Here is a 23298-nt window from a genome sequence, read left to right on the forward strand (position 1 = left end):
GCAGCAACTGTAAAAGTCACAGGATGGTCAGCAAACATACTTCTACTTATTTATGACAGCATATTACTGAATCACAGTGTTTCAAGGCGTTTTTCTATTTTAGAGCATGCACAAGATGCATACAGATTGAGTGCTGTTTGGTTTTTTTTTTAATACAACTCGCCTGTACAATTGGGAAAATTTAAGAATCACAATGCTGACTGAGCACATCACATGCAGGAAACTTACAGGAGTGGTTTTCAACCTGTTGTTCATGAAAGGTAACTAAAAAAATAACAAACACACTAAACCTACCATCAGTAGGCTTATGCGTTATGTTATACGGAATTCCACTACAAAATTTTTAGAAGCTGAAAGCAACTGCACTATAGCATACATCCTGTATTAGACAGTCACTTCCCTAAAAGGCATTTATTAAAATGGCAACTTATTATTAACCAGATCTGTCCTCTGGATATCTTCAAGTCAAAAGCTTCTGAAATAAACAGGTTGTAGCAGTTGTGAACACATTCCCAGGGTTGTTTTGGTTACAGAGTTATTACTGACAATAAAGCATAAGAACATCAGGAAACTTAGCTTGATTTTTAAGCCTCAAGCTAAAATTCTACTGCAGATGGAATGAAGACAATTAGCATATAAATATATTTATGAAAAGATATAGAAATTCTCTGCAGAAGATCTCCCCTCCTTCTCTTATTCACCCTTGCAAATGCACTTCAAATAACAGGTGTGCCCTTTTAAGGACTATTATTCAATAGTGTTGCTTTGTTGTTTGTTTTTTTAAAATCTTTGCAGCAATATATATCAACAAGTATGAGTCCAACTACAAAATCACAGTGAGTTACCTTCTAGCCCTCTACTTACAAGCCTTGAACAGTCTGTTTCGAAAGGTAAGTGTAGCAAAGCAGTAGCTGAGTGATGTCAATCGGTTACAGCAGAGTTTTGAGGTACTCTGCACCTGTTTAGCTCTTTGAAAAGTCGACTTTTTTAAGCAACCCAAGCTATTGCTGACCAAAGCTTTTACAGTATCACCCAGCTGTTAAACACACACTGCAGACAAACACTGGATGTTATCTCAGCGCCCCTGCTAGGGCAAGTTGGCGGAAAAGAGGGAAAAAGTTTAAACGTGCATCTGCTGTAACCAATTACGCTGTTGTAAAATTACGTAACAGCCACGTAACCCAGCAAAGGCGCTTCTTGCATCTCTTCTAAAACTTCTGCTGGAGGAATCGCTTCGGCTCCAGAGAAAGCCGGGGTTCGCTCTCATTGCGCGGAGGGGGCCGCGCAGGACGGGCCTTTCCCTCGGTTGGGCCGCGCTCCCTCCGACCCTCTCAGGACCGGGGCGGGGGGCTCCAGGGGACGCCGAGCGCCGGCCCGGCCCCCGGGGGTGATTCCTCCCCCCCCATCCCCCGGGGCCGGACACGACTCAAGAGGGGGAACGGCGGAGGAGAGGGCAGCGCCCTCCGCAGCGCAGCGGGCCGGGGCCGGTGGCGGCACTGCGGCACCGGGAAGGGCGGGGGGCTCGGCCAGGGCAGCCCCGCAGCAGAGGCGCGGAGGAGGAAGAGGCCCCCGGCCTTGCCGCCTCGCTCTTCCACCCCCCCGGCTTCCCTCCCGCTCGGCCGAGCCCGGGGCGGCGGCAGGCGGGGAACCCCGGGCTCTGCCCGCGCCTCGGCGGGCGCGGCCCGCGGGACACACCGGGGACTTCGGTGGCCGCAGGGCCGGCCCCGCGGCCGGGAGTTCGTCCGGCTCCGGCGCCCGCAAGGCCCCCTCAGGGCGGCCTCCCTCACCGTCTCCTCCCTCGGTCGGGCTTCGGCGGGACGGGACGGGGCGCGGCGCTCGCGGGCCACGGCCGCCGCCGCCTCCTCCCTCCGGCGCGCAGAGCTGCCCCAGCCACAATGGCCTCCCGGCGCCCCACACAGGCCGCGCCAGGCCTGAGCCCGCTGACGGACAGCCGCTGAAGCCCAATCGTAGCCCTTCTGCCGGCGAAGCTCAACCAATCGAGCTCCGGAGGCGGAACCTACTGGCCGCTATATAAGGGAGGGCGGTGGAGGACTGCAGTGGAGATAGGGTCGGTCAGGCCAATCTGGGCGCTGACCCCGCCCCCTGGCGTGATGTCATCATCGCACGTCAACCCGCCAGCACATTTATGATGTCACCTCATCAGAGGTGCCTCGTCATGAGTCGCTGGGGCAGCCGTCCTCACAGCCGCCCCGCTCCAGCAGGCGGGGAGAAGTGCTCCGTGAGGTGAACGCCTCCCGCGTACGGGAAGCCCTCAGAGCGCCGCGGTCGCCTCACCTCACCTCACGTCCGTGCTTGGGGATGACGGCAGAGTGCAGGGCCATGCAGCTGCCAGCCCTGACCCGTCGGCTCTGCGATGGCCCCGAGCACTGGGACGCGGCTTTCCCAGGCGGAGGGGTCGGAAGGAAGGGATTTACTCCCTCCCTGGGTAGCCCAGCTCTTCACGACCCCACTCAAAAATCAGAAGCCTTCTGTACCTGCCTGGATGGCAGGACTGCTTGTTTTTTAAAGCAGGCGCTGACTAATAACTCTGTAATTTTCCACCTCTCCTAGGAGCTTTCTCTTCCGTGATTTCTATTGTCATAGATGATTTTAGAAAAACACACTAATTTTTTTTTTAATAAATCCATTTAATGTATCATACAGACTAGATTACATCAGTTTCCTTTAATAGCTCCACTTTTTAATATGAAGAGGATAGTCATTCTAGACAGACAGTAAAAGGGTCCTTTGCATCACTTACCAAAACATGTAGGATACTGAGTTACATACTCGTGGCATCTAGGTCAAATTATCACTATGCTTTTTGTTATGATTTGGGTTCTTTTATGCGGTTGTAAGAAGTACTAGAGCAGTTTCCAGTAAGCGGCTCCTATTACAACGAACTAGTGTAACACTTTCAAGCTATTAAACTACATAAGCATTCAAACATCTCCAGTTAGAAGCAAGCCTGCAGAGGAATATCATAAAGAAAACTTTACTAGTCAAGGATTTAGTTAATAAAATGTAGAAATTAAATATTATGATTTCTGACCATTCCAAAATAACAAATGAACAGAGAACTGCATGTGTGTACCTACCTTATTTGAGGTTTATAGACGCTTCCTACTGCTAGTTACTTCACAACTAGCAAAGTGTGCTTTTGCAAATATATATGTTAATAAAATAGGGATTTAGTCCTAGCTTGAAGACATACTTAGTATTATCTTATTTGCTGGTATAGGGTGTTGGTTTTTTTTAATATATATTCAGTATCTGTAGTAAATGCAAGTTTATGGCAGTGCTTTCCTGGCCAAGGAGTCAACTTTATGACCATAAAACAGCATATGTAAAAATACAGACACAGCTTCTATTTTCACCTACAGGAAATTTCTTCCCACATTCATCTACCTCAGCAGAAGGTAAAATACAAAGGTTTAATCAATAGCTGGTGTGAACTACAGTAGGAGCTACAATCAGAGTTTACACTGCTGTATCAGTACGTGTCTGGCAAAACATTGACAAACACTCAGCAAATTAAATTCTCCTGTACTCATGTGCTTCAGAAAGATGGTGATACAGAGCAAGCTATCCAAACCTGACACATTATTTTGAAACACAGCTGCTGGATAAGGAAAACTAAGGTGTGCCTACCTGGGAGACCTGTGTGACACAAAAGAACTAACCTAAGAAACAGAGGAAAGAACTGCGATACCAGGATTTAGGCAAGACTCAGGGAGAACACTGTCTCTCCTACTTGTATCAGAGTACTGCCGTGGTTTACCTCTGTTCAGACCTGAGAAGTCATCAAGTTAAAAAAAAAAAACAAACAAAAAACCACACCACAAAAAAAAACAAGCAAACCACAAAACAAGAAGAATTATATAATCTTTTAATTGCATTGTAATTTCATTGTACACTTTTCAAACAGAAATATCACTTGAAAGACATCCAGTTCCCTTATTTTGTTGTACTGTACATCTTACGCAAATAAGAGCTGGGGTGGCATACAAAACAAATGTTGCTCTAGCTTTTCAAATAATTAGTTGAAAGAAGCAGAAATTTAAAACACAGATGGGAATTTACAGCCACAAAAGAGCTTTGCAAATGACTGGTTAAATACAAAACATAGGTGCAAAGGGGGGAGGGGAAGCTGGGGAGGAAGAGGGACAACAAATTTCCAGTTTGAGGCTGAAGTAGGAAAAAAAAGCCCTAACAACTGTACACAAGTGTCGACATGCTCAGTATTTACATTCTGAGCATTACCAATGCTACAGATAAGCAACGTACTAAAAAATAACTTAAAAAAAAGCTATACAATTGTAGTTATAAATACTATATCTTTAAAACTAGTTAAGTAGTGTAGGCTAAAAAAAATTGTTCACAGTTACTCTGAAGAGAGCTGTATATATATATTGCACAGTAGAAAAGTTCATTCAGTATACCATGTGTAAACAATTTTTATCTTCTTTGGCAATTTCAGGACTTAGAAGAGTATTTGCTGTGAGCAAAAGCACTTGGGTACAAGGCACGTCAAAAGCTTTTAAAGCTGCAAGATAAACCCTTCTGACACTTTCCAGTTAGTACTGTAGTTCTGTTTCGCAAAATGTGTACCTATCAATTCAGAACAACACATTTCTACAAGTATAACTCAGAGGTCTGGTGACAAAAACATCATCTGTTCTTGGCTGTTATTCTACAGTAACAGATTTGGCCAAATTTCTTGGAAAGTCCACCTAGAATGAAGAGACAGCCTTTCAGTATATGACAGAGTAATACTGACATTCTGCATTTGACAGTTCATTTAGCGTGCTTTTTTTAGACTTCCTAGTGAGTTCTGCTTTATTCTAGACACATGAACACACACAAGAGACTATAGGTCTGCAGAAAATGACTCACTGTTGAATTCATCCTTGCTCCCAAAACCCTCCTAACAAATACATATTTGTTTTGCACAGGGTACCTTTCCAAAGCAATCATCATTATCAAACTGACACACCTAGACAGTGTCAACAAACTAAGCAGCACAAAGCATTGAACTACTTTAGGTTAAAGTGCAATGTCACATTTTAGGACTTTTTCAGAGAACTAAATCTTATCTGCACTCTTAACTAATCAAACTAAGCAAATGATCTTCATAATTTTTTTAGAACAATACAGATTAAAAAAATACACAGTTGAAGAACTGGCACTGAAATGCCACCTCCACTACCACAGTCACTGTAAGTTCCACTAACTATTGTCACAGTTCTTTGTTAGATAGGCCATATAACTGGGTCTCTCGCTTTACACTGGTAGGAGGAAGTTCAAAACTGCAGTAACTGGAGTGCTAAATATAGAAAGCACTTACATCGTATCCTCTGAGAACAGCTAGGTGGAATGAAAGCAACTGGAGAGGAATAACACTCAAGATTCCTTGAAGGCAGTCAACTGTATGGGGCAGCTCAATGGTTTTGTAGGCAAATTTTGAGCTTTCTGTGTCTTCTTTAGAACACAGAATGATTGGACGACCCTGAAAATAAAATTTTGCAGTGTTAAGTGAAGAGCTGACTTAGAACTACTTTGAAATATTGGTTTACAGCATGCCTGTAGTATGTTTGAAGATGCTCAGGTAGCTAACAAAGACAATGCCAGTGTTGCATAATGACTTTTGTCATTCACTGTTTTGTGAGACTTGAATATTTTCACCCTGTAGAGTTTTAACATTATTCCATTTGCTTCAAAACAAACAAAAAACCCAAACCACCGACCCACATGCAATCAGTTTTCACTACTGGTGTTAACCTGTAATGACAGCCTACAATGCAGATATAGCATCTTATTGAAAACTTAATAATTAGCGGGGGGGGGCGGGGGGGGGGAAATCACCAATACATCCTTCTTCTGAGGCACAGTCAGCAGCAATTCAACATGCACAATCTCTTTACCTATGACATTGTATTAGTCAAACAAATTACCTGTCGAGCAGTGACCTGTTGCAGAGCATTCTGGCACTTGGTGAAACAAGGATCCTTCATTATCACCATGATAACAGGCATTTGTTTATCTATTAGGGCTAATGGACCGTGTTTCAGCTCACCAGCCAGGATACCTTCAGAGTGCATATAGGTGATTTCTTTTATTTTCTAAAAAAAGCAAATACCATCAAGTTACTAGTAAATCAGATGAGAAATAAAAGCCACAAGAAGCAGAATACCAAGGCTGCATATCTGCCACTTAAATACAGACATATGGTATCAAGTTGGTATTTTCAAAGATCAGTTAATACTGAAAACAGACAGGCTTGTCTGCTGGGATTTCTAGCAGGCTGCTGGTAGAAGGACGGCTTGCCCATGCATATGCATTTGCAGATAAAGAAATGGAGTAATCAACAGGAACTTTAAGAACCAAACACCCAGTACAACCGTGGCTAATGCAGTCCACCTTTAACATTTCAAACTTCTGTGAAAGATGGATATGCGTCCATTCCACCAGAACATTCATAACATCATTTGAGTTTCCTGCATGAGCATCTCATCTGAACATCACCATGTTGTGTTTTTCTCATGTTATTTTCAAATGGGTCAGCATTTTAAATTGTTTGTTTGGGCATTTTTTTAGACTCATAAAACACTGCATTTATTATGTACAAGAAACTGATATGGTGTCCAGGATCATCTTATGTATGTGTTCGATCCAACAGGACTAAATGCTTTTAGTTAAAGAGAGCAGTTATACTGCAGCAGAATTAAGTTGCAATGAAATATTAGAAATAAACTATGTTGCAGAAGCCACAAAAGCTCATTTTAAATAACATACAACAATACTGAGAGATTCCTACCAGAGCTCCTTCCAGACAAGTGGCATAATTATACCCCCGCCCCATAACCAGCAGTGATCTTTGTTTGTACAGTTCAAGAGCCAAATCATGTATCTTCTCATCCAAGGACAAGACTTCTTTAATCATCTCTATTGGGGCACACAAAAAGCACATATTAAAAACTTTTTTAATTGGAAAAAATAGTTTGCTTGTAGTAGGATGTTCTAATGATCTATTAGAACAAATACACTTAATATAATTCAACCATTAACTGATTCATCCATTGACTACAGTTTAAGGGTATTTTCTCTAGCCTTATTTATAGTAACAAATCTAAAGCAACTATTGGTTTAAGCAGTGCTCATACATCCCATATGTAATTCTAAAGGAAATTGTGAACATCCATTTTAAACACTACTCTGCTGGTTTTGGCTGGGATAGAGCTAATTTTCTTCACAGTAGCTAGTATGGGGCTGTGTTTTGGATTTGTGCTGAAAACAGTGTTGATAATGCCAAGATGTTTTTGTTACTGCCTAGCAGTGCTTACACACAGTCAAGGCCTTTTCTGCTTCTCACCCCACCACACCAGCAAGCAGACTGGCGGGGCACGAGAAGTTGGGAGGGGACACAGCCGGGACAGCTGACCCCAACTGATCCAAGGGATATTCCAGGCCATATGACGTCATGCTCAGCATAGAAAGCTGGGGGAAGAAGGAGGAAGGGGGGGACATTTGGAGTGATGGCGTTTGTCTTTCCAAGTCACCATTACGTGTGATGGAGCCCGACTTTCCTGGAGATGGCTGAACACCTGCCTGCCAATGGGAAGTGGTGAATGAATTCCTTGTTTTGCTTTGCTTGCGTGTGCGGCTTTTGCTTTACCTATTAAACTGTCTTTATCTCAGCCCGCAAGTTTTCTCACTTTTACCCTTCTGATTCTCTCCTCCATCCCACTGTGAGGGAGGTGAGTGAGCAGCTGCGTGGTGCTTAGTTGCTGGCTGGGGTTAAACCACGAGAAGTCACCTTGAATTAGTTTCCTTTTATCTATCCTGATTTAAAGTCAAAAGCTTTAAAAATTTGGGAGATCAAATAGTATTTCTCGTACGAAACTACCTTATTGTAATTAGAAAACCCAACCCATGAAAATCCTGATCTTCCTGCGAAGTTTCTTGGAAGGGCACTTGTAAAATTGGCAGTTAGTGCAGAAACTAATAGTCCATCTTTCTTATATTATTGTCTACCTTTCAGGAGGAGAGGGAGAGTGAAACTTAAATGAGAAAGAAACATCTCTGAGTGGTATTTTATATTGCCCATTAAACAACATCCCCTATTCCTCCTCAAACCCAAAATATCAATATACCTGGCAATGATTTTAGTCCACTAATGATTTCCTGTCTCCTTTTCTGCAAGGAAATTCTGTCTTCGGACATCATTAGGCCAAACATTACAAGAGACACAAATTGGCTGGTATAAGCCTGCAAACAAAACAAAACATTTAGCAGCTAAGGCTACAGAGAGTTAATACGATCTCAGTTTGAAATGCTACAATCAAAATTTTAATTGGATTCCACAGGGCTGAAGTATGAAAGTCAAATACTGAACAGCAATTACCTTTGTGCTTGCCACACCTATCTCAGGTCCTGCATTGATATGTACACCACAGTCAGTCTCCCTGGATATGGAGCTTCCAACTGTGTTTGTGATGCCAACTGTTAGAGCACGACGTTCTTTACAATACCTCAAGGCCATAAGAGTGTCTGCAGTTTCACCTGGAAAACATTTACATCTTGACTTCAGGTTGACAGAAGATAGCAATGATTCCTGAAAAGCATAAAATTCTACACAAGTGTGTTCTAAATAACTGCATCCACACAGAATGCAAAATGCAACTGAAAACAATCTTTCAGCACTCGCTCATATATATATTTGAATCAAGTCTGAAAGAAGCTGTCATTCAAGACAAATCTGGCCCGTTAGCCATCATCCTCTTGCAAGGTACAGAAAGTAATAAATCATTAGCTTTTCAAAATTTTTTCTACTTTTGACTCAACTGAAGACAAACAGCAAGTGCAGCTCACCTGACTGACTTATAAAAAAGCACACATCATCTCTGAATACAGGTGTGTTTCTATCCAGAAAGTCACTAGCAAGTTCCACCATCACTGGTAATTCAGTTAATTCTTCCAATACTTGTCGAGTCTGTATTCAAGCAGCACACAATATTTGTTAATATTGCCACCCATAAAAGCCTTCACATCTTAAGAGTCAGAGATAATCTAAATGGATTCTTATTACAAAAATTGATAGTTACGGCTCACCAGGGCTTTAAGAACCAAGGTGAAAAAAGTTAATTTCTAGCATGGTAGGTAAGAGCAATGAAGCATTAATAAAGAATGTGACACAAAAGAAAACTAAATAAAAGGGCAAGACCCCTCAGTGAAAGGTGAAGTTTGAGATATAGAAGAAAAAGCAAATGAAGAGCTGTTGTCTAAAAACCAGCAACTAGGAGTTATATATGCATTTCAGCTAAGGCTGAACATACAGCTACTGCAGCATGGTAACTGGTCCCACAGCCAATAATGATCAGTCTTCGGCATCTTCTGATTTCTTTCAAATGGTCCTTCAGCCCCCCCAGCAGAACTGTAAACAAACAAACAAAAAAGCATACATCAATGGTGTATTTTATTTTCCAGTTAATACGTTCAAAATTTACAGGCTTAGTGCAGCTTGAACGTCTGTTCTGAGTTACCTGTGCTGCTCTCGAAATTCACCCTGCCTCTCATGGTATTGACAACTGATTCTGGTTGTTCAAAAATTTCCTTTTGCATGAATGCACTGAAGTTACCTGTTTAGAAAAACATTACATGGTAACGCTTAGGTTTGTTATTTGAAGTATATTACAGTTACCAAGAGATGACTTTTAAGACAACCTGGGTTAGCAAGATAATTTGACTGTGTTAGCTTAAACAAAAACTGAGGAATAGGCGAGAAGAAAGGAGGGATTGGTAGTTTGCTCTATTTGGTTGGTTTCATTTCCCAACACCGACAAAGTAACTGAATTCCTTTTTAAGGAAACATCTGTATTCCACTTCAGTTCTTAGTTTACAGTCAAAGTTTGCCAACAACTACAACAACATGGTAACATTAGTTACACTTTCATTAAATATTGAGATGAACAGAAGTATCTAGGACTTTTTCAAGGCTAAAAATGGATAGAGTCCCATACCACACATCTTCCTTGGTCGTAAAGCCTGGAATTATCAGCTTCCAGTACAAACAGCCAAAAACCAGGTCATTTTCACAACAAATTAGCAGTTTTCTGCCTTATCTACTACACAAACAGTCAGTAACTATCCATCTTTGATGACAGTTGTTTACAGATGTTTCAACCTACCCTTCATGATTTGCTGCAATTCCATCTGCAAGGTTTGGATGGCCCGGGAAGGATCGTCACTAGCTGAACGCTTGAGACGGTGAATTGAAAGCTTCCCGTCAGTTACCGCTGCAATGTCATCGTCTTCTAAGAAAATTACTCTGTTGGTGTGCTCAATGATAGCACTACAGAAAAAACAGAAGCAAGACAAACCTGACATGTCAGTAAGAGTTGGTAGCAGCACTCCTCAAAGCAAATAAATATGTCACACAGCACTTCCAGCCCCTCTTCTATCCTCCTTTTGGACATAACTACAGACAGAGCCATCTTAAAGGAAATGGCTCCATCTGCTGCTCCTCCTGCACTCTCACAGGAACCCGGAGCAGAAGGCTGGGGAACCATGGCATCTCTCATCAGCAAGTTGCTGCTGATCTGATCTTGCCTCCCTGTGTCCCTGATGGACTCCTAAGGTCACAACCTTGTTTCTGAGATAAATGCATACCTGATGCCCAGGTTCCTGCTAAGTTTGGAACCACACCACTATTTCCTCCTCTGATAGCTGGATTAAAATGCCAAAACCCAGACTAACCTATAGTCTGCCAAAATGCTCAGCTGATAGTGCCTATTTGTACCCAACTTACCTTCCTACACCGGATGTATTTTATATAGAGGTTAGCAATTGGCAGATATTGCACTTGTTTGTAGTTCAAATGCTGATGTCGAGCCTTCACATTTTTCAACTGCCTTAGCCTGGGGGCTTTATGAAGTTACCTGGATTAGAAGCTATTCTATCAGAAAACAATTGTACAGCAGCAAGACAGCATGATTTCCAGAACTACCTCACTTCTAAACAAAAACAGGATTTTGATGTTTAAGTACTCTTACTACCTTGCGTCTGAAGCAAAGAAGAATTCTACTGCCTTATCCCCAACAGCATGAAGGCAGGTAGAGCTGTCCAGTCTTTTCATTCGTGAATTGCATATGTTCTTCACATTCTCAATGTTGCCTATTAAAGAAATGAGACACTTTAAATGCAAAACCAGATCTGTTCAAGTTAGGGATTACAGACTCTACAGTTTCAAGGTATCACAGTTACACAAGTGTTTTGGGGGGATGGGACTTTTACATGAACTACGCATTCAGTAGTATAAAAATATAATATCCTCAGCTAAAAAGCTATTTGGGGCATCAGCTGGTAGTTTTATAGTACAAAGACCAATTAACCTAATTTCTAATCCTAAAGTAACAACAATTTTAGTTCTTAAAAATAATCTAATTGGATTTATCAACTTACACGTTCTATATAAAACAGGAATCTGTTCAGTGGAGAGCTTGTACTTGCTTCTAACCCCAATGAGCAAAGGACTCCCTCTCCTACAAAGGGAAAACACGCAAGTTTATGAAGAGAAAGGTGCATACAAAGAAGTCAAAGGACATCTGTGAAGCTTAAAGGCAATATCCCATCTAGCTTCCTAAATAGGAAGATTCTCCTCAACCCTGATCCTAAAGCCATTACATGGCAGGATTTATATAAACTTGGTTGTTTCTGTAAGATTCGCCAAATATTATTATATGAATAAGTGCTGTATGCCTTGGTGATTCTTTCCCCATGAACTACACCCAGGTAGAGGAAAACGTATATGAACTAGTTGTTTTCCTTCCAGTAATCACAAAACAGCTTAGCACAGGCACCAATTTGAATACCATTTTTAAGCAAAGCTTACTCTGCCTCTGAAGTGAGCCAGCAATAAGCTCCAGTGTTCTTCACTATGGAAATACTGTTCCACCTTTTAGCCTTTTAAATTCAGAAATGTCAACCATCACTACTGCACCTCTGAAACTGTAGAATATTAAGATCATTTTTTAATTATATGGGTCAGATGCCACACTGAAGAGCTTATTAAAAAATTATGTATACCTCACAGGAATAAAAGAGCAATTCACACACACCCAACACCTCAGATTACAAGTTTAGCTTCTCTTAATCCCCTCACTCCCAAAAACCCAAACCTGAACTACATATAGAATAGTTCATTTCAGAAGATGTTCTCCAGTTAGAGTGATGGTACAGCTGGCTTTTTCACAATTTTAATATAGTCCCATTTTAGACCACAGAAGCAATGGGCTTTTTGGTTGTAGTATAAAACAGTCTTTTTTGCCATTGCTTCTTCACTTGCTACTTTAATATCTTTACATTTCCTTAAAGTTGTTTTCCAAGTCATAAATAAAAGCAGAATTTACACAGAAAAAAATCTGTAAATGCTATGACAGCTATAGAACACTATTTGTATAGCCTATTAGTATGATGGCATTTTAGCCAACCTGAACATACTTACCTTAGTCTTCATTCAATATGAAGTAAAATTGAACCACACCCTTTCCCTCCCCTTTTAGATATAGGAGAAATGTTAGCACACTCTTAATACAACTTTAGAAACAGAAGATACACCAAGCTTCTTTATTGACACACTGTAACAGATAAAAGGACTATGGGAATGTGTTTGTCAGTAGTACATTCTTCTGAGTGTGTCATTTGGACAATCTCCAACTCAAAGTGTATGTGCATGAAGCAAGAAAACATCATCTGATAACTTTTCACTGCCATCTTTGCATCCACAAAAGGTGAGTAGTCACAGCTGATTTATTAAACAAAATAAAGTTAAAGATGACAGAAAATCAACACAAGCCTCTGGAAATTCTGTGACCGGCAGTCAGTACAGCTCAAATTCAGTTATACTTAATAGACAGTTGAAGAGATGCTCAGCAGAGCTTTACTGCACTTAGTGCAGCTGTCTACATTCAGAGTTTTGGTTAATTAAGCACTTTAAACATCAGTATTGTAGTATTTTTTTTTAAGAGATGTTAGCATTTTTTTTAAACCTAAAAAAGCATGAATTATGCATAAAATGGACTTTTACTAACCTGGTAGCAACAGCTTCACCTGGGTAATGGATGCTCTTGAAAACCAATGCAAAAGCACCTTCCTGGAAACAATGCAAACACAAGAGAGGAAAAAAAAATCCTAAACAACTTATCTCAATTAGTTGCATCTCATTAAACTGGGGCCCCTTTTCCTGAGGGGGCTGTAAAGGAAAGCTCTTTACTACTATCAGGAATCTCTTCCTGGAGGGCAGACTGCACCTTTAAAGGAATTGGTCACAGAACAGAACAAGCTAACATGCACGTAACAGTGCAACAGCTGAAAGATCAGGAAGTGAGCACTTAGCCTCTCTTTATAAATAAAACCACTATCTTCTAATGCAAGGGTTAAGAGAATCTCCAGGATGTTACTTGTTATCAACATGAAGACTGTTAGATGTTTACTTTTAGTAAGACTTTTAATGAGAATGTGCATGTAGCTGCATTTTATTGTGCATTTTCAGCTACAGTTTTGGAGTTACTACTTCCAGTTTAAGCAGCAAACTCTCACTAATGTGTTGTGTTTTTTTAAAAAAAACCCAACACTCCACCAAAAAAACCCCAAAATCTGCAATGCAAGAACAAAACCAGGAACACACAATCAACCCCTCTATAGAATTAACACAGCTTGCAAACTTGAGGAGTATTCCAAAAGCAGGAGTGAAAGCCCCCCAACCTCGCAAACAGAAGAGAGGTGGTAACATTCACTCCTCTCCAAGGGACTCCAGTCAGACTACTCCGCTCTTGTTCTGCGGTCAGGTGAAGTCACCCTTCCCCTCAACCAGGTGGCTGCACCACTATTCCCTTTTGACCCATACAGGTCTTTACTTCGTGTGTATTCCAGCCCTGCTCTAGGGGAATCCTACAGAGCTGCTTTAGAGAGGAGAAAGGGGAGGTGAAAAGAGTGTAAGAAACTGCAGGAAGGGGAGGGAAAACATCTGCCTGGAGACTGGGGCAGGAAACAAAGCAAGCTTTCTCCAAGTTTGCAATGCGTCTATCGAAGTTTTTAAGCGTTCACGTACTAAGTAACAGTAGATTTCCACCTCACAGTCTGGAAACCAGCTACACCACGAATCGGTACAGCTTGTTAGATCTATTTCCAAATATGGGAGCCAAGGCATATTATTAGAAAAACTTGAATCACAGCAGTGTTTTAACATGATCAGAATAGCCTTTAAGAACACACTGCCCTTTATGAAAGATTTCAACCCCCAGAGGCTCCTATTAATTTCTTTTAATTAAGCTGCTTCATTAAAAAGCTGCGATAATCTCTTGCTTATTATTAAAAAAAAAAAAAAAAACACACCATCAAACCCACTGCTAGTGCAATTTAAAGATTTACCATTGAAAAGCCTTTGAAGTTTCCAAAATTTTAATCTCATTTCTTGGTCCATTAAGCATTGTTTAGAGGCCAAAAAGCATTATTTGCAGCACCTTCTAAGGAATCCTGCAGAAGATCTAAATGCATAAATGCAGCAATGCAGAATACTAAGGAACCCCACAAATAGCTTATGCGGTAGTACAGGAAAAAAAGAACTTCCCACTTACCAACTGTTGAATAACTCTTTCTACCAAGGCTGAAAAACTGGTGTCCTCACTCTCTCTGTTGTCATACATGTATTTAATCAATTTGGGGATCGTTTCTGTATCTGTTTCAGATTCAAATTCATAGCCTTTGCTCTCCTGAAATATCATATAGAAGAGTAAAAAGTGTTTTCATCCTCAGACAAGAAACACTGAAAAGCCTCTCAGCTGCCTCCCACCAGAAACTGCACAGTAAGACACTGCTTGGAGCACTACACTGCACTAGTGGATATATATCACTATAGACAAAATATAAAGACTTATCCTGTCACAGCTACTCTTTCAGAAATACTTTAACAAGACATGTAGTAAGACTTGCTTAGCATCTGTCAAGCAATACGAAAGAGGAGCGAGCCCACTCCATACATGCTCTCAAAGAATTTGAGCACAAATTGCTACTCTACTTGTAAGTACTTTGCATTTAGGATTACAAGAACATATTGCACTTCACCAGCTCCCAAGTATCTTTATTAGCCAGACTGCTTCAAACTACTATTTTATAGATGATATCAAGAAACTTGAATTCAGATTCCAACAAAGTAATGAAAGATCTGACAGTAGTTAGCGGAGCATTTACTTTCTAGTTTTAGAATCAAGTCGCCACAGACTCACCAGAAATTTTCTCAGGTCCTTATAATTTGTGATGATTCCATTATGGATAACAACGAACTCTAAAAAGAAAAATATATATATATTCATGAGTAATGAAAAATTAAGATATTTAACTCAGAACACAAAATTAGAGGGAAAAAATCTTAGAAGTACACTACAAACTACCTGCTATAGCTTTCAGACCTAGTTTATCACAAGATGGACAACAGAAAGGAGAAGCTTACAAATTCTGACGGCATACAAAAGTTGTTCCAAATCATTAAGACAGTTTTAAACTACACCCAGTAGAATAGCACCAAGCCACCTCAAGTGAAAAATGATACAAAATCTCCCTTTTCCAGCCCAGACGATATTGATGCATTTACATTTTCAGAGCCTTACCTTTTAAAACAAGAATGTTTTACTTTGACTAACGTGCATCAATTTTCAGAGAACAGATCTGATTAATCTTTCACAGTGTTATTTTTGCCTCAGAAGAAGCTCTTTTATTGTGAAAGTGTCTAAACTAGATAGAATGGCAACAGCTTAGCCCTAGCGTACAAAATAGATGCCATAACACTAGTAAGAACAGAGAACATATGTACTATGTGGATTGAACCATTTCAAATTCATACAGATCCAGAGTGCTGCAGAGATTACATACCATTCCTTTTATCTGATCTCTGAGGGTGACTGTTTATTGCACTTGGTACTCCATGGGTCGCCCAGCGAGTATGAGCAATTCCAAAATGTGTTTCAAAATCTGCTTTTGAATCCAGGTCATCTTGTTCTATACACAAGAAATTCAGTTTACTGAATATTTAAAGTTGAGTCTCTCTCTCTCTCTCACACACACAACTCTTAAAACACTAAGAGAATCCCTAGAGGCAAAAATCTAAAAGTTATCTTCTGGCTTGCTTTTAAACCATTTGCTTTCTTGATATTACACTTCAGATAGTTCAAGCTACTGTGATTAAAACTTTGTTTGCCAAGATGAGCATTTTCAGCCAATACTAACAGTTAGGCTAACAGACCACATTACTACAAATCATAATGTAAACGTATTAAAACACAACTTCAGTTCTTCACAGATGGAAGCACTGCATAGAGCAGATTGTGATGACGGCCAGCTGCTTAAATGGTCATAAATTCTGTCAGAATCCATGTTTCGATGTTTCAGCTACCAAGCACAGAACTCATTTAAGTAAAGCACCAACGGGGCCCAGGTCTTGAACAAAGAAACAATCAAAAGAGGGGAGAGTAGACTGATAATTTCACAGTACTATACCTAAAGATCAGCTTGCTCTTCAAGTGAAGATTTGGGGGACAATTTAACTGGCACTGGATTACACAATGCAGTTATTTCTGGTACAAAACTGTAACTGTAATTTCATGGTCTGACTTTCTGCTGAGATGCAGATGATAATCTGACTGGGAGGCCAAAGTAAAGGGGTGATTTTTAAGACACTTACTGTACAACTCTTCTTCCAGGGCCTTTACTTTTCCTCTTTTCTTAACTAGTTTGATGAACCTTTCTTTATCTTCATCATTATTTCCATCAATTGCCACTCCTACAGTATAGGACACAGTCATAGGTGTTATTTAAAGCATGAAATACACTGGATGAAAAAAAGGCTGAGAAAATACAGACAAGTGAAAAAATTATTTTTAAATTATCCTTCAAAGGGATATACTTGAAGTCTGTTGCTAGACCTGTGTGTGTTCAAAACAAACTAGATGAAGTCTATATCCACTGCATAGATGAAAATATACAAGAGCCATCTCAAATTTTGCTTGAAGACAGAACAATATATTTTGCTCGATGAAATTAGCCAACTCAAATTTAAAGACAAGTTTAATATTCCTCGTCCTTTCACTCAGACTCACATGCACAAAAAAGGCTGAGGCACAAACTACATGAGTCTGTATGGATGTCTTCTTCCTCACACCCTGTTTGCTTTGGTTATGTGTACTAAACCTCAATCACCATCTGATTACAGAAATAAATACCCAATTTAAAGTCCTCAGGAAAGCTGAAGAAACTCCATGAATCAAGGTGATTAGTTCTGATCTTTTAATCCGCAGGATAAAAAAAGAAAAATCCAACACACAGAAGTTGAAAGTACCCCAAAAGTCACATAAGTAGCTATTGGTCGCTAAAATTCATTTGTTGAGTTAGTTTACATACCTGCAGAGTCATATCCTCTGTATTCCAGTCTCTGTAATCCTTTTATCAGGGTTTCAAATATTTCCTTCCGAGTCCGAGGCACTCTGTAGTTTAGATAAGCAAAAATTCCTGTTTAAAGAGAAAAGGGGAAGGGGGAAAAAAGGAGCAAAGTTTTTTTTATAGAGTTTGCATCCCTTCAGACTCAGTTTAAAATCCTTTAAAACTAGTATCACAGAGAGGTCCTAGGGGGACCCAACTTCCCATTTAGTACAATTCTTCCTACTGGGTTTTGAAATGGAAAGAGTTCAAATACAATAAAGGACTCAGGGCCCTCATTTTCACCACACAACACATACACTTTCCTGGCCAGTTTCGCTCTCCTCATGTTACCCACCAAGAGTTAAACAGTTAAACAGTTGAGAGAGCTTAAAAAATATCTACTTTTCATGAAAACCACAGCTGAAAATGGGAACATTGTGATCTATTTCATATCCAGACATTCAAAGAAGGAATATATTCACCAGTACTAACACAAGGAGACTTTTGTAATCAAAGTCATGGCCTTAAATACCCACAGGTAGGTACTAGGCATGACATCTATTTCTGAAAGGCTCCAGCTTAATCCTGCATACAACAGTCACTTCAGCAGGAAAAGACAAGAGAAGAAAACATAAAGAAAGGGCAGCAGTCAAAAGGATAGGACAACAAAGGAAAGAAACAGAAGATACAAAATCAGGGTCACCCAAAAAACAAGCATTCACCCTTTGCACTGCCTCAACACAATGCTGCCTGCCAAACCCAACTCAACAGAGACATAAGATCGTTTGCTTGCCCTGTGTTACTCAGGTCAACTCTTAAGAGTCATTATAAGGAAAGATGTGAACTCACTCCTTGCCTACTCGGCAAACAGAGCTTGGAAGAGTCTTCAAGTCTGATCCCTCTTCTCTTGAATAGACCGGTCATCAACCAAGAAGTGATTTTTTTAGTTTCGGGGTTGGTTCCCCCACACCTCCACCCCCACACAATTTTTTTTTTTTTTTTTTTTTTTTTTGGAAGGCAAAAGTACACAAGCATTTTTTCATTAGAAGGAGTTTGGGGGATGTTGTTTTACCTTTAGAGAAGGTGTAATAAAAAGGTCACCTGCAAAGGAAAACACAACCATTCCTTTTCTCTGCCTACTGCTCTTCCTGGTACTTCTACATTTATAAGGATAGATTAGGCCCTTTTATCAACTCTTGCAGATCTGTATCCCAATAAAACAGAAACACCTAATTTCACTGTTTCAACAGTTTCTCCAAGCAACAAGTCAGGACTAGAGACTACAGTTAGCAAAAAAACCAGACTCTGAGCTCAACAGATAAGCAGTTCAGACCAAGCAAGTGTTTTAAATAGAGAAAGCCTTTGTTTGAAATTTAACACCCTCTTCCCCTTCAATTAAGGCTTTTGAACTGTAAATGGCTGTAGTGAAGAAGCTATTACAATAATACACCAATAAATCTCCCTTATAAATATCGTTGTGAATTTGGTTACCCCACTGGATTTAAGCCATTAATGCTGTTGATCTGACAGAGAGACTAAGAGACTATTACATTGGTCTCTCAATTTATTTTGGAAGGATTAAAGGGCGGAAAATGCTCCTCTTCTACAGAAGTGAGATTTATGAGGAGCCCAGCCTAATTATTTGTAAAGCATCCAACATTAATGGAGATATTAAGACAATAGTTGCATTTGAAGAGGTATTTGGGAATTTGAACAGCTAAATACTTTCTTTGCGGACTCTTTGAAAAATAATGTCTCCAGTTATATACAGTCACTTTAGATTGAGAGCTTGTTGATCATTCTTCCAGACAGATATTTACCATCCTCTGGCACTAACCACGAACCTCAAGAGCAGTATTCTTCAATTTCTTCAATACAAATTTCTCAACACCATTCCAAAACATTGCTACACACCTCTTTTCAGATCCAGCTCTACTTTCTAGGCCAGATTTCACAATGTATTTGAAACGCATCAGCCTTGCATGTTCCATGTGGCATCTTTGACTACACAGAGCTCCAGGAAGAACCTTCCTTCGGGACAGTCCTTACAATGCTACCACTGTGCTGCAATTGTTAAAAAGATCCTTGTTTCCAGGGAACTGTAGCTGTGCTTCCACACACGTGAATTAGAAGACACAGAAGTCACCAGAGGCCATTTACAATGAAAGCAAAAGCTGCAGCCTGACTTCTCAAGGAATATATTATAAACACTTTCAGTTAAAGGAAATGAATCTTACTCTTAGCACCGTTTCTCTAGTACTTTTCTGTTTCATGATTTACCCACTTGCATATTTTCTTCCCTACTCAGTCATCTTTTTGGCTAGATTTAGAGCACATTGCTCAACTCATGTAGAAACAACTCTCAATAAAGACTTCTTGTAGCTTAATTCCTTCTGGAAGCAAACCAATATGACTGAATCTTAGTTGAATCATACTGTGATAAGAGAGTTTTGTGATGCTCGCAAGTTACTTTATAACGGCCTCCCCAAGCCATCAGATGCCATTTCCAGAGCTTGCATCTCTCCTCCCCAATGAGAACTCAAGTACTCGCTAAGCTAATGCAATACTGTAGTGATATGTACCAAGTAAGGTAATGTTTATTTGTCAGCATAACATTAGCAATGAAATACTTTCCTAAGTCATACATACATAGAATCCAATGAAGGCATTTAAGAAGTGTTTTTCTAGGGCATTGCTCTCTTGATCCAAACGCTAAATGTAGTTTATAACTTTCCATAATTACAGAGTTTGCATAGAAGCATGAACTAGGTCAATCGTGTGTGGCTTACCTTTAGAATCAGATACTCAGAAGGCTGTTAAAACATTACTAAAGCCAGCTTTAATCAGGTGCAAACACTGAAAGCAAGGCTCTCCCTTTATGTGCATATCAAGACTTTAGAGTTTCTCCTTTCCCTTTCAGGATTGCAAGCAGAGCATCAAGAAAAGGAAAAGTACATTGAGGATTTTTTTGTGGGAAAAATCCACAAGAACTCTTGTAATTGCAAGACTCCACCAAAATCAAGAAGGGGGCAGCCTATACTTGAAGTTTGAACAAAACTGATTTGCCTCTACTGTGGTAAGCATATTGTTGATGCCAGAAACTTAGCTTTGAGAAAGTCTCAATTTCATATCCTGATGAAAATAATTTCATTTAAAATAGGTAGATCATCAGTTTAAGAGCATCTTACCTGGTTTTTAAACCTGCCTACTTTTGCTATAGTCTTCTCGCATGCGAGTGTGATAACATCTCAACTTTGTTTCCTAAAGAGCATGTTTATGGCAGTATTTAATGACCTATGTATTTTCAAAACAGAAAACAATGCGTTAAAATCTTCATGTGCTACCTGAAGTCAGAGAAAACACAACAGGACATATTTTCGACACTTAAACCTGGAAAGATATGCAAAAATAAAAACAAACAAACAAAAAAGTAATTCAGAAATTGTTGGTTGTAACCTCAAGAACTCCTGCACTTCCTACAGCAGATCAGCATAGCAAGGAAGATATGGGGCATCTTTCATGATAGCAAATGTCACGTATAGAGTCTCCAAATGTTGATGGGAAGACAACTAGCACTACTCTCACCGCACTTCATGAACTGCTGCTCCTTTGCCATTTCATACTGACTCAGTCACTCCACCCCAAGCTAGACGTTTTACCAAACTCATTTAACACTGTTAACACCCTCATTTCCCAATCAATATGCAGCCCAGATATGCTAAATTTTTGATATTACCATTACATGTCTCACTGCTTAGTGCTTGCCACCAATATCTTTGGTTTGCTTAGGCACTGAGCCAAGTCTTTCACCTGAAGGGCTTTTGTTTAGAAGTCACCAAGTTTGTCTCATTGATAGCGACCCGAGGGTCACGTAGGAGCTGAAACAATATCACCTCGTGTTTCCATTCAAGTGAAAGAGGCTTACTGGACTCCTTGCTCTTTCTGAGGTTAGAGTTAAAGAGGATGTGGAGGCAGGGAAAAGATATCTAGCACAGAAAGTACATTTTTGGGAGCAGTAACTCAACTCACTTTCAGTCTGCGTCTCACAAAAGAGGTTTTGTTCACGATGGCGAAGAAGTACAAGCGCAAATTTTTCTACTGCCAACAAAAGTATCCTTCCAGACCTGTGAGGAGGTTTCAGTAAAGGGGTAGGTAACGTTTCACTAAAACTTCCTCCGCAACTAAAACACATTCCATTAGCAGCCTCTGGACCCGCAGTTGGATTTTAATCTGATCCAAACCATACCTAAGCAATTGTATGCATGATGTTAAGTATTATCTTCACCATCTCGTCTTTATTACATAAAGGTAGGTGAATAAACTCACATCAGCTACGAATTAAGCTCCCTCACAGCCTTTGTTTGAAACCCACAAACTCTTCCTATCGCCGCAGTCGGGAACTGAGTCACAACTAACCCCTAGTCCTGGAAGAGCAAAGACGGAGCCAAGCGCATCCAGCGGCCTGTGCATCAGCCCCAGCAGCGATGCGCTGGGGCAGCTGGACCAGGAGGAGCGAAGGTTAACGAGGCAGCCAAGACAGCCCGGCTGCGGGAACGGGACGTTTCCCGATCACAAGACCGGGGGAAGCGGAGGGGACAGAGAGACGAAGCTGTGGGGAAGAGAAAGGCAATCTCCTTTCCTTGGGAGATGGGGGCGGGCGGAGGAGCTTTACCTTTACCTGCCGTCACCGCAAGAGCCGGTCACTCTCCCTTCCCAACGCCACAAAATGGATGCGGCGGGGCCGGTCCCGAAGGAACCCGCCGCGGGGGGGACAGCGCCGGCGGGGGTCCGCAGCCCCGGGACCCGCAGCTCCTAACCAGCGACCCCCGCCCCAGCTCCCTCCCGCCCGCTAAACGAAGGGCTGCGGCGGGCCCCGACGGCCGGGCGAGGGGCGGCAGCCGCGGCCCCGTCACTCACCGCACATGGTGTCACCACACGGTCCTTCCCGCTGAGAGGAAGCGCGGCTCCCGCCCGACGGCCTCGCTGAGGGACTGCCGCCTCCCCGGCCGCCCCGGCTCTTATAGCGCGGCCGGCTCGGCCCCTGCCTCCCTGCTCATTGGCCGGGGAGCGGGCGCTGGGGCCGCTCCGCCCGGGGCCCAGAGCGGCTCCACGGCGGGGGCAGAGCCCCGCCGAGGGAGGCGGCCCGGAGGCGGGGAGCGGGGGGTGGTCCGCGGCGCTGCCCCCCGGCCCAGTCATGGCCCGGCGGCCGCGCAGGCCTGGCCGGCTCGACCCCTTTCCACAGGGGCCGCCGAGCGGTGGGGTTGTGCCGGGCTCCGCAGCCGGGAAGCGGTCCGTCCTGTCAGGGCAACGTGGCCGGGCCTGAGGTGGAGGGGAAGGGCAGCCCCCTCTCCGAGCTTGGTAGGGGAAGGCGTCCCCCGTTTTTTTCAGCCTTTTTCGGCCAGAAGCGTTTAGAAACACAGGCTCAGCAGCCGACTTCATCCGCACAAGGCGGGACCCGGAGCACCTGCGTTCGTGCTCCGCTGAACGAGGGCCAAAGGCGAGGGCCGTCGGCCTCCGCCTGAGGGAGAGCCTTTCCCCGCAGTAGCAGACGAAACTCCTGGTCAGCCTGTGTGGTCTCTTCTGTTTACCTGGCAAGAGAGAAACTGCAGAGCGGCTCTCCAGGAGCCTCCTCCGGCCTCTTCGCCCTGGGCTGGGTGCTCTTCTGGGGGCAGACACCGTGAGGATGAGGAAGGCGGCGGGCTCCGGCGTGGCCAACGTCATCTGCGGGGCACACCTCAGCGCAAGTTCAGTCCTGCAGATGTGACCCGTGCAGCAGGCTCGAGCTTCATCTTCTTCTAAAGAAACTCGCCATCTCCTATCTCGGGGAGCCTC

General features: G+C 42.0%; 2 protein-coding genes across 8 annotated transcripts in view; both read right to left on the reverse strand.

The window, feature by feature from the left end:
* The window catches only part of MAPK9 (mitogen-activated protein kinase 9), a 40112-nt gene extending 38205 nt beyond the window's left edge, over positions 1-1907 (reverse strand). For 5 of the 6 annotated variants that reach the window (XR_012654325.1, XR_012654326.1, XR_012654324.1 and 2 more), the window contains exon 1: positions 1788-1907. The gene's annotated coding sequence lies outside the window, so the exon portion shown is untranslated. Of the gene's footprint in view, positions 1-864; positions 1070-1787 lie in introns of those variants that run through there. The other variant, XM_075056892.1, reaches the window with a different exon arrangement.
* A 1965-nt stretch (positions 1908-3872) lies between these two features.
* GFPT2 (glutamine-fructose-6-phosphate transaminase 2) lies at positions 3873-22523 on the reverse strand. 2 transcript variants are annotated; one of them, XM_075056444.1, is made up of 19 exons: positions 22384-22523; positions 17449-17556; positions 16733-16831; positions 15925-16050; positions 15282-15340; positions 14634-14768; positions 13089-13150; positions 11461-11540; positions 11055-11172; positions 10188-10351; positions 9543-9638; positions 9336-9433; positions 8872-8992; positions 8405-8562; positions 8154-8268; positions 6818-6945; positions 5955-6122; positions 5348-5509; positions 3873-4733 (listed from the first exon to the last, which is right to left on the reverse strand). In XM_075056444.1, the coding sequence occupies exons 1-19, from the start codon at positions 22388-22390 to the stop codon at positions 4689-4691; spliced, it is 2049 nt and encodes a 682-aa protein (XP_074912545.1). In that variant the 5' UTR covers positions 22391-22523; the 3' UTR covers positions 3873-4688. The 2 variants fall into 2 exon arrangements, with proteins under 2 accessions (XP_074912545.1, XP_074912544.1); XM_075056443.1 differs by lacking the exon at positions 22384-22523 and adding an exon at positions 21496-21803.
* Between the last annotated feature and the right edge of the window lie 775 nt (positions 22524-23298).

Source organism: Buteo buteo, chromosome 24 (assembly GCF_964188355.1).
Source record: "Buteo buteo chromosome 24, bButBut1.hap1.1, whole genome shotgun sequence".
Lineage (NCBI taxonomy): Eukaryota > Metazoa > Chordata > Aves > Accipitriformes > Accipitridae > Buteo > Buteo buteo.